General features: G+C 28.2%; 1 protein-coding gene across 2 annotated transcripts; it reads left to right on the forward strand.

Moving 5' to 3' along the window:
• Positions 1–1,037: 1,037 nt before the first annotated feature.
• LOC100166965 (eukaryotic translation initiation factor 4 gamma 3) lies at positions 1,038–6,591 on the forward strand. 2 transcript variants are annotated; one of them, XM_016807208.2, is made up of 16 exons: positions 1,038–1,195; positions 1,561–1,764; positions 1,832–1,914; positions 1,977–2,121; positions 2,651–2,829; positions 3,101–3,191; positions 3,263–3,333; positions 3,395–3,584; positions 3,674–3,858; positions 3,920–3,999; positions 4,066–4,214; positions 5,640–5,747; positions 5,809–5,904; positions 6,014–6,092; positions 6,163–6,324; positions 6,401–6,457. In XM_016807208.2, exons 2-16 carry the CDS (start codon positions 1,612–1,614, stop codon positions 6,433–6,435), a joined length of 1,806 nt encoding a protein of 601 aa, XP_016662697.2. In that variant the 5' UTR covers positions 1,038–1,195; positions 1,561–1,611; the 3' UTR covers positions 6,436–6,457. The 2 variants fall into 2 exon arrangements, with proteins under 2 accessions (XP_016662697.2, XP_008186432.2); XM_008188210.3 differs by having other exon boundaries at positions 1,039–1,195; positions 6,388–6,591.
• Positions 6,592–11,218: the final 4,627 nt, after the last annotated feature.

An 11,218-nucleotide genomic window follows, 5' to 3' on the forward strand; every position in this document is an offset into this window, starting at 1 on the left:
TCTTTTAGATTTTTAATATTAAAAAAAAACTAAACGTCACATAGAAATTCTGATTTTTGCGTCGTCTTAAACACATAAAACCACACATTTATACGTAAATTAAATTTCAAAAATAAAATGTTTAGGACGGTAAATCGTTGTGAGAAGCGAGGAACTTTTACACGTATAAGATAGGCAATTACGATGAGTAGGGCCCAATGACGTCACGCGGCTATTTTACATTTCTTAATATATCTTAATGTAATAATGTTTTTTACATCGGATTTTCACCAAATCATTTCATATAGCCATAGTTACAATAATTTAACATTTAAAAATAATTTAAATAATTTTTTTTTTGTGTTGTGTGCTCCTTTAAATATTTAAAATTGATTTTGTAGTTAAAAATGTATACAATGTTCAACTTTTATAGCTTAACAATTTAAAACAAGGTTCCACGTAAGTAGGTTTATTCTTCAACCAGTTTTATTTATAGTTATTTTATGTTCAAATTTGGACGGAATCACATATTAAATAACCAAAAATAACGATTTCAGTTATTATGTTGTAATTTTATAATATTGATTCAACTTACCTGCTTCCGTATTAATAATATCTAATAAGTATAACAATATAAATATAATATAGAATATACACACTGAGAAACAGTCAGAATCGTTTTTCATAATATGAAATTGTAATGTATTGTATTATTGTATTGTATTATTCAATGATATTATATCATTGAATTCAAATTTACTACCACCTATTATACAATGACCCACTTGTAACCTACTGTACAGCTGTTCGACATCCACTTGCCCACCCCCCTTTTTATTAATACCATTAAAAGAAATATTATATTACGTTGTCATGCCCAAGATAGGTATTAACATTTGAAATCTTATGAATTTTTAATACAAAATAATTGTCAACATTTTTTTTATGTTGAACTGTTCCTATAATCATAAAACTTTATCCATAAAAATTTAACAACAATGATAACATTTTATAACTAAAAACAATATCATTGCCATTTGTTCTGTATACATGTAAATTAAATTTTTTACAGGATTTTATCATATTAAAAGTTCAATCTAATTTGAATGAAATAACTCCTGATAATAATATACCTTCAATAACTGAGCATTTTAAGGCATTGCCAATAGACACTATTGAACGTCTAGAGAAAACAATTGATTTAGTTTTTGAAAAGGTAATACAAAAACACTTCTTTGGTTGTATGGTTCTATTTCATCGGAAGTATAAAACAATTGTCTTATAACTAAAATTTAATATTTAATTGATGGATAATTTATTTTATTCCAAAAATAACTTATTTTTATATAAAAACTATGTTAAATGTTAAATGTTTGTTTAATGTATTAATTTTTGTAACAATGATTGATCTATTATCTATATATTTGTATTTTAGTTGTTTAACTTTAAGCAGTAGTAATAACAGAATTATAGTCCCAAAGAATATTTTAGTTATTATTCATTATTATGTCCTTCATAAGTGTTAAATTTTTAAGTTATTCACATTAATAATGCATATAATTCTTTTTTATTAAATTTCAGGCAATAGAAGAAGAATTTTTTGCACATCTATGTTCAATTTTATGTTCAGGTATGCAATTAGTAAAAGTTAGTACTAAAGATGGCAAAACAGTATCTTTTAAAAAATTAATAATAAGTAAATGTCAAAGTTCCTATGAATTACACGAAGCCCAAGAAATAGATGCTGCTAAGAAACTCACTGAAATCAATTCTTGCAAAGATCCAGTAATTTTGATGACTTACATACCAGGTAATGGAATGGTTGTTAATTTGTTATGATTATAATTTTTAGGAAAAGAAAAAAGAACTTCAACTTGAATTTGAATTTGAAAAAAATGAAAGAAGATTACGCAAACGTTCTTTAGGAAATTGCCGGTAATTAATAATAAACAGAAAATGAAGTTCAAGTTCCTATATTATTTATTCTATTTTATCAGATTTATGGGTGAATTATTTAAACAAAAAATTCTTACTCCAAATATTATGTTGTATTGCATTGTGCATTTAGTCACTAAACATGATGAAGAATCACTTGAGTGTCTATGCATTTTATTAAAGATAGTTGGAAAAGAATTAGAACAAGTAAGTGTACAGTTTATTTGTTTAATTAAGTTAATGAGAAATTATAGTTTTAATTTTTTTTTAATTTAATCTATATTATTTTTCAATAGCAATATAAAATAAATGTAAACCAAATACATTCCTAAAAATGCATTTATTAGGTTGTTTATCTATTCAAGATCATTTAATATTGTTAAATTTTGATTATGCCTAACAATGTAGAATACTTTTAATATTTAAGTGTATCACGTAACATTAATAGTAGTTTCAAGAAACAGATCTTTTAAAGTAGAAGCAATAAGCATAATGGGACTTTGGTCTTCATGATGTCCGGGGGACCAATATTAAGTTAGCTTTAATATTAGAACTATTTCCCCATTGCAAAACATGAAGGTAAAAACCTCATATTGGTTTTTATACTATTTTAATGAGTAAGCAAGTTGTGAACTTAGAACATTATAATTTGAAAATTAAACTATTGTAAATAACCAAATTACATAAATGTTCTTGCTTCTAAGATTAACTTAATATATATATTCTATCGTTTCAGTTTTATGATTTAAATCATACTTTTGACAAATTAACAGCTTTAACATCCAGTGACATGGAATCCAAGATTTCATCTGGAATACAATTCATGATACAGGAAGTCATCGATTTACGTAGGCATAAATGGATATCTGAAAAACAAGATTGTCTTCGAGGTGGTGGATATAAAAGTCACCATATGTATCTTAAATTTGTATAAATAAACAAGTAAATAACAGGACTAATATAATATTTAAAAACATATGTTATTTTATAGTAAACAGTAAAGTTTTTAAATGACTATTATTGTGAAATCTTCTCACTGAAAATATTATTAAATGTTGATTAATTTCTCACTATGATAAAAACATATTTTAAAGTCATAAAAGTTTAATTTTTATAATCTTTTAACTTGTGAAATTACATTATTGGCTAATTTAGTAGTTAACATTGAAATGCTCTTTTTAGGTAGAAATGAGAATAAGTGGAATGTTGTTCAAAATAATACAAAGTATAAGCAACCAAATTACCAAATTGACCAATCCATAGGACAACGTTTTAAGGTTATATAATAATATATTAAATACTTATTGTACAATTTGACATTAATATTAAACACAATTAATTTTCTCAGGAAAACACATCTGTTACAACCTTGGGCCCACCTACATGGTTAATGGAACCATCAACTTCGCCACATATTATGTAAATATATTTATATTAAGTTTCTAATAAACTTTTATTAATGCTTTACATTATTTTTTAGGTCAAAGAAAACCACAGCACAGAAGCTTCTGTTTCCTCAACCCATTTCTTTAATAAATTCTTCTAATTCATCACAACTTAAAGGAACTGTTGAAAAACCAGTGTCAGAATTGGACTCAAAAATGGCTAATAAAATTAATATGAAATGTAAAAACATCCTTATTGAATATGAGCAAGTGCAAAATTTAGATGTTTGTATTTGATATAAAAATATTTATCAAACGTAAATTATAAGGTATATTTTGAATTATAATTATAATTTTAACTTACTTTCTTGTAGGATATAATTTATTCATTATCGGAAGATGAAACTTCGGTGATCCGCACAAGGCATGAAGAGTTTGTAACATCAATTTCACTTATAACTTTAGATAGTAGTCCAATTACCCGAACAACGATAGCAGGAAAAATTTTTGCAAAACTTTTATCTAAGAAAATTCTTTCTATGGTTGCCATAACTCGAGGGTAATTATTTATTCATGGTGTTTAATATTCTTATTCGTATAATTTTTATTTTTTTTTTAAGAATTGATGCTGTTCTTAAAGAATGGAATGAGTATTTGATGGATTATCCTCAATTTTTCTCCTATATTGCTGCCATTATTGGTAACTTTTTATTAATACAAGTACTTGAAGTATACAAACATACTTATTTTATGTTTCTTTTTATAGCTCCATTATTATTATCACAGAATGCTTCCTTTGATTTTAATAATTTAAAAGATTCTTGTACATCAATACGACCTGACAATTCTAGTACATTTTTTACAGAAGTATTAAATAAAGTTCTTAGTTCCAAAGAAACGCAGAACATTAAAGAAGTAAGTGATAATATTTTTTAAAGTAATTGTTCTATTAGATTTTGAGTGGATTACAACTATATGATTTCTTTATAATTTTATGTTGTGTGAGCTGTAAAAATGTTTCAATATTTATATTTATGGGTTGCTTTTTGGTAGCAAATCTTATTTCGGTTTTTTTGTGGATGATGATATTTTAAATTTATCAGAAAATACTAAAAGATTGTACCACTATTTATGTATCCCTGTTTAAAAGAAAGATTCTGTTATTCATTAACTCATATAATTTGTTAGAAACATTTATCGTACCATTTTCTTGATATGAATTCAACATATTTTGAGTTTTTCTATATATATAAAACAAAAATGTATACATCATGTGATGTTTGTTTTTAAAAACCTTGAACATTCATTGCAATGGTCTCAATAGACCTCTTTTAGGATTCTCAACCTATTAATAAATCCATAATTCATATTATGCACAATTTTCAATGATTTAAAAAGAAAAAAATTTTGCTGACAAAATCTACAGTTAAATAATGAATAACTATTTTAATAATATAGTATATTTATTATAAACGCTATAGATGTTCCTGCTAATGAAATCGTTTATTGCTCATTATTTAATTTTGATGTGACTAACTACAGATTTTTGAATTTTTGTCAAGAGGTGGGGGGAGGTAATCATCTACTTATCTCCTATTTCCATACATACTTATGAGACAAACCTAAACAAAAAATAAAGAACAATAACTGATTGCATTGGCTCTACCATATTATGTCTTATCATGTTTTTTAATGTATGGTAATATGAATTACATTACACCTTTATCGAAGACTTGTGTCATTCCATATATCATTTTATTATGTAATCGATTGATATTAAACTATATAATAATGTATTTTATTCCCAGAACTTACTTAAGGGGTCATTGTTGAAAAATGAATTTACCAGAGACTTTTTTTCTTCACTGAATATCTATTGTACATTCTGTAATATGACATAATATTATATAAGCTTAGACAGTCTAATTAAAATCTATAAATCCTAATCTGCTTAGTGTTTGTAGATTTTTATATATTAGTATATGTTTTTGATGTTATTATATTTGACATATGTATTGGCTTCTATTAAATAACATAAAATATAGGGAACACCAATGCAATCATTTATTGCTAATGGCACATAGTGACAAATGACGAGTAGATACTTAATTCCCACCTCCTATCAATAATGTGCAACTTCTGAGTTAAATCTCATTAATATAGCAATAAATGATTGCATTGATGTTACCTATTTGTAGTGGTATTTAATCAATGATATTGGGTAACTTATATTTGTTAGTTACCTATTTAAATAATTTATTCCATTATAACTTATTAGCTTATAAATGTTATTGTGCCCGGTTTGCCCGATCTGTACTATAACTATTTTTGTGATTTCAGCAACTAGGTGGTATATTGTGGATTTACAACAAGTGGATGACGTCAGAATATGTTCCTCTTGACGTATTTATGCCTAATAACCAAATAAATAAATATTTTAAAAATGATGTAAGTTTTTAAACTTTTTGTAAGTATTTTTTATTCAATTGTACTTAATGTTTAATTTTAGCGAATTGGAATATTCCTTTTATCTATTGCCATGTATGATAAAATGAAGATGACTGATAGTAAACCTCTGTACGATGTATTGCACAGTTGGATAAGTGTGAGTAAAATAATTAACTAGCCTATTTAAATTATTGCATGGTATTATGTATTATGCATGTTTATAATAAACATTAATGTTGTTAATTCATCTTCTTTTTTTTTTTTAGACTAATATCAGTGCTGAAATAATAAAATGCCCTCAGTTTGTGCGAGCATTAACTATAGCCATTGTCATTGTATGCTCTAGTAAGTCACTTCTTATGCATTTATAGTAAAATAGTTATTCAATTATTAAATATTAATTTTTAACCTATAGAACCGAAACATTCATATGGAGATTTCTTTGATCATGTTCATGTGAAATTGTTGACCTGTTATATTCGGTCTGAACCGCTTCCGGAACCTGAAATCCAGGCAAGGGAAGTACAATGTCTATATGGCATTCAAATTATGTCTGCTGCGCTTGAACATCCTGGAGGTTAGTTACCAACTATTTAATTTTTAGATTTATTATTAATATCATTTTTTCCCCCCCCAAAAGGAATGGTATTAAGACTGTTCCATAAGCTCTATCAGGATAGTGTTATAAGTAAAGAATCATTTGAATTATGGAAAAAAGAAGATGAATTCAAAGCTGGATTCGATGAAGACCTAGAAACAAAAACTATGGCTGTAGTAGTTTTAAATTCATTCTTCCTTTCACTTGCAGCAAATGATTCTGATGAGGAAGAAACAGCTGAGTAGTGCACCAACATTACTTATATCGTATCTATTCTTCCATTTTTTTTTTTTATATTACTGTAGAATGTTTTGATGAATAAGAAAAAAAAATCCTCATTACTACATTTTTCATTTATTTCCGTTGAAATTCAATAAATTATTTATAAATTTGCAAATATTAGTAGTTTTTTTTTATTTAAAAGAATACTTACAATCTATACTAATAATACAATAGGTACCTAAATTAGATGAATAATATACCTAGGGATACAAATATACATGAAAACACGAGAGAGGGGGCAAACAATTGAATCTCTGAGATTTAAAATATTAATTTATCAATATTATTATTATTTTTTTTTTTTAAAGAAGAAGAGATTTTTCATTATTTTATGATTATTAATGAAGCGACTTTTAGCCAATTTATTTTTAGCCTTCTAGAGATTTTCTGGTATACTTGGAGATGGCATTTGGAAGATAATCCATTTTTGTGATTAGTATGTTTGTTGTGAATTCTATTATAATATTGGTTTAGATATTGGTTTTGGTTTTTGAGTTTAGAGATATGTATGTCAATGTGAAAATTTGGGATAATGACCCTGGACATCAAGTAATTATTCATAAACTAATCACCAAAAATCTCTCCAGTGAGTGAATGTTGGGCAGTTTTGTTTGGCCCCGGATTTAGATGTATATCATTGAATGCAGGGAATGCAAATAACTCTAAAGATGAGTATTTTGTTTTTGAGGCTCACGAAATGGACGGAGAAGGTTATGCCATATGAGTTACTTTCTTTTCTTTTATTTTTGTATGATCTTTCCAGGATAGGTTTTTGTTTAAAGTTATTCCTCGGTATTGAGTTTGTGTTTAGTAGGTATTGTATTCGGGTTGTCAGTTATCCATATATTGGTGGTTTTTTAATAAATTGTTAAAGACAGTGAATAAAAATGATAGTTTTTTTCAAAGTTGCGCAAGAGTGGCGTGAAGGTGCTTAAATGTCTATGGCTATGGTATATAGCACACTGGGCTTCCTTATAAATGATGTCGACTATTCGACTCTTATGATTTGGGCAGGTCACATGTGCTGTGGATGTTATTATGATTAATAATGTCTAAATATGTGCATCTAATTGACATTTAGCTAATTTGTGACTTCGTCAACCGTTTCTTATATATAATTATACATAGGATAACAATTTATACATTGTGTTAGGTTAAGGCTATTATTCATACAGTAATTTATTATCTACTAGCTGACCCTGCAAACTTTGTACCGCCTAATAGTCGATTCTTTAATTTTTATTTTTTTTTAATACTTATTCTACTATTCAGGACACCAGGTCAGCTAGTAAGAAAAAAGAAAGTTGATAAGTCAACATTATGTCAAAAAATAAAAATTATAAAACACTTAAAATTCTTTTAATAAATTAAATTACAATTTCAGATTTCTTATTATGATACCTACTTATTAAATTAAATTTAATTTTTACTTAATATTCTAAATTAAGTTTCATTTTAAGGTATTTTGTTACTTTACTGGACACCCTTTTTTTTGGAATTTTTTTTTTTTTAGACTTATGTAGTTAACTATACTGAGAACGGTGTGAAGTCAGAATTTGGCGGTCGGACTTAGTTTCGAAATCATAGCTTAATGAAGTTCGCTATTTTACGATTTTTGCACGTTCGAGCGTCACTAGTTTACTGCACCTATTAAGTACGAATATTAATTTTTTTTTGCTCTTACCTGAAAACTCGATAGCAATTATAATGCTTATTATTATTATTATTATTATAATTATTGTAGTATTATAGGCTTAGTGCCTTAGTACATAAAGGCCCTCATACACGTCAAACAAATTTGCGCAACCTCTGTGTTTGTGCAAATACGATGACAAATTTCGGACACACGCGTTCCAATGGCTTGTGCCAACTTCAGTTCAATTTTTGATCTTGTCAAAATATATTCAGTATAAAAATATTCTACAATAATATATTAATATGTCTGACACCGATGATACTTGTGCTGCGATAGTGATTGCTTGTTTGACGGAAAAGAAAACAGAGGATGTGGATGAAGGAATGGCTGAAGAAGAGGGATCAATTTAGCCATGATCGCTTAGTAGCAGAATTTAAAATAAGTTCAGCCGTTGATTATAAAAATTATCTACGAATGGATGCAGATACATTTGGTGAGCTATTGGAAATGATAAGACCTTTAATTGAAAAACAATATACTTATATGAGGGACCTAATTACGGCAGAACAAAGACTATTGTCTACTTTGAGATACCTTATAAGCGGTGACTCCTTTGAAGAGCTGAAATTCCATACCGCCATTGCAGCTCAAACTCTTGGAAAAATAATTGTTGAGACCTGTGAAGCTTTGATTCACGTTTTAAAAGGATGTATCAAGGTAGGTAAATGTTATGTAATTATTATTGGTTATTTATTAACTGTTATGAAATTATTACTTATTAATTATTATAAATATATTATACAACATTTAATATTTATTGATACTGTTTATCGTTAAGAAGATCATGTGGTTGTTGTTGTGGACTAGGTGTATATGTTTGTAAGTATGGAGAGGGTGGTTCTGAATAATGTGAAGACAATGAAGATGGGCTATAATAGTGTGGATGCTGAATATGACCTGTTAAATGTGTAGTGATTGGTACAGGTGAATGATTAATTGTAACAGAGTTTCTGTGGAGATTGCCCAGTCGTCCTTCATAAATAATGTCGTCAATGAATTTCTTTGCATATAATTGCTGGTCTTCTTTCATTTTTTCGAATTCTATGCCCCACGCCCTTGCCAGGACTTGTGAATCGGAGGTGGGTTTTGGAGACGTTGACAAGCCATTTCCAATAGTTCAGTCTTTTTACTTTCTTTGTCTGTGGGTGCCTTTTTTTTTGAGTTTAAATTTTTTATTCAGTGTACACTGTGGTATTGTTTGAGATAAAAAGCCATCTTCCTCAACCTTAAAACATATATATAATATCAAGAGCTTAAATTCAAATTTAAACTTTTATTTTACTTATAAATTATAATATAATATTAATATTTTTGTAATTGAAGATACCAAAAAATGAAAATGATTGGAAGACTATTGCAAAGAATTTGAGCAAAGGTGGAACTTTCCACATTGCATTGGCGCGATTGATGGTTAACATTTTATCATCTGAAAACCACCATGAACAGGCTCCTATTATTTCAATTACAAACTATCATTCAGCATTGTCTTAATGGCAATAGTAAATGCTAATTAAGAATTCATAATGGTAGATGTTGGAGCCAATGGAAGAATCTCCGACGGAGGAGTGTTTACTAATACCGAGTTCTGTAAGCGACTTGTAAAAAACCAACTATGCATTCCTCAGCCTGATAATTTACCTAATAGCAAAATAAAACAGCCATATGTTTTGGTAGGAGATGATGCATTTCCTCTTATGAACAACTTAATGAAACCATTTAGTAGAAGAAACCTGACCACAGAACAATCTATATTCAATTATAGATTATCTCGTGCCAAGTAGTTTTAAAACAAGTAGTGATACTAAAATAACTTAGAACCTGCAGTTAAAGTTGGGTAGAATTATACTTACACCAAACCGAACTGTTGTTACATTTCTAGTCAACAAAACACATCTCTGATTATAGAATAGACTATTATATAACCAAGAAGTATGTCAAGAGAAACAGAAATCTTTATATACTTTTTAAATTAATCTTTACAACACAGAAATGCATTCTTATACTTGACTTACTTCAGCAACTACAAGAACATAGCTATCTATCACAGTCCATTTGACATTTGAAACCCCAACCACTAACAAAAAAATTATATGCATCCAGACTTTCGTAGGCTTTAAATTCTTCTAATGTGTAAGCACTTTTACTCAATACCAGGTAGTTAAAAATATCAGGGTAAGAAATTGAAGGCACTATGTTCAAATCTGTTGTCCAAAGTATACTATTATTGTCTTTCAACAAATATGGATCTTGAGAATTTACCAATTGTATTTTCTCTAAATATCGTTTCTGAACGTCCCCAGTTAAGCTACGAGCGTGGTTACTCATATTAATCGACATAATTACAACGTTATAACTAAAAAACACTATTTTAAGTACGAGTTAAATAATAAAATTATGAATAAAATCAATAAATGGACCACCAATTAGTGATAAGGACGTTATCATATTATAAACATAACCTAAAAGAATGTGATTAATAGGCTTAGTCCGTGACACCACAGAACAATATAGAATAGACACTCGGTCAGCTGTGTGGGTTTACGTATCCCTACGGTATGAAGTATTGGACTCTATAAATTGTACCGTATCCGTAATCTGATAGAATGTTGGCAACGTGTATCCCTCTTTGTTACGAAATCTTAAAAACGGATACAAGGCAATAGCCAATGGGCATTATTATTATTCTGTGGACTGTGACAATGATGTTGAAATGATTTATTTAAATGATAACATATGCCACGCCCCCCTGGAGACCATGTCCAAGGCCACAGTCACCCGATTTTGCCAATACACGCAGTGTCGTACCCCTGGTGACACGAATTAAGATATACAGGATACGAAACGGAAAGGTCTTATCAATGTTTTTCTGAAACCCGCACCTTCTCCACATTGTGG

This window comes from Acyrthosiphon pisum, chromosome A1, assembly GCF_005508785.2.
Source record: "Acyrthosiphon pisum isolate AL4f chromosome A1, pea_aphid_22Mar2018_4r6ur, whole genome shotgun sequence".
Lineage (NCBI taxonomy): Eukaryota > Metazoa > Arthropoda > Insecta > Hemiptera > Aphididae > Acyrthosiphon > Acyrthosiphon pisum.

Coding starts and splice junctions, on each gene's coding strand:
- LOC100166965 (XM_008188210.3), top strand. CDS start 1,612: ATGCAATTAGTAAAAGTTAGTACTAAAGATGGCAAAACAGTATCTTTT. Junction 3,192..3,262: donor CCATAGGACAACGTTTTAAG/GTTATATAATAA, acceptor TAATTTTCTCAG/GAAAACACATCTGTTACAAC. Junction 6,325..6,387: donor TGCGCTTGAACATCCTGGAG/GTTAGTTACCAA, acceptor CCCCCCCAAAAG/GAATGGTATTAAGACTGTTC.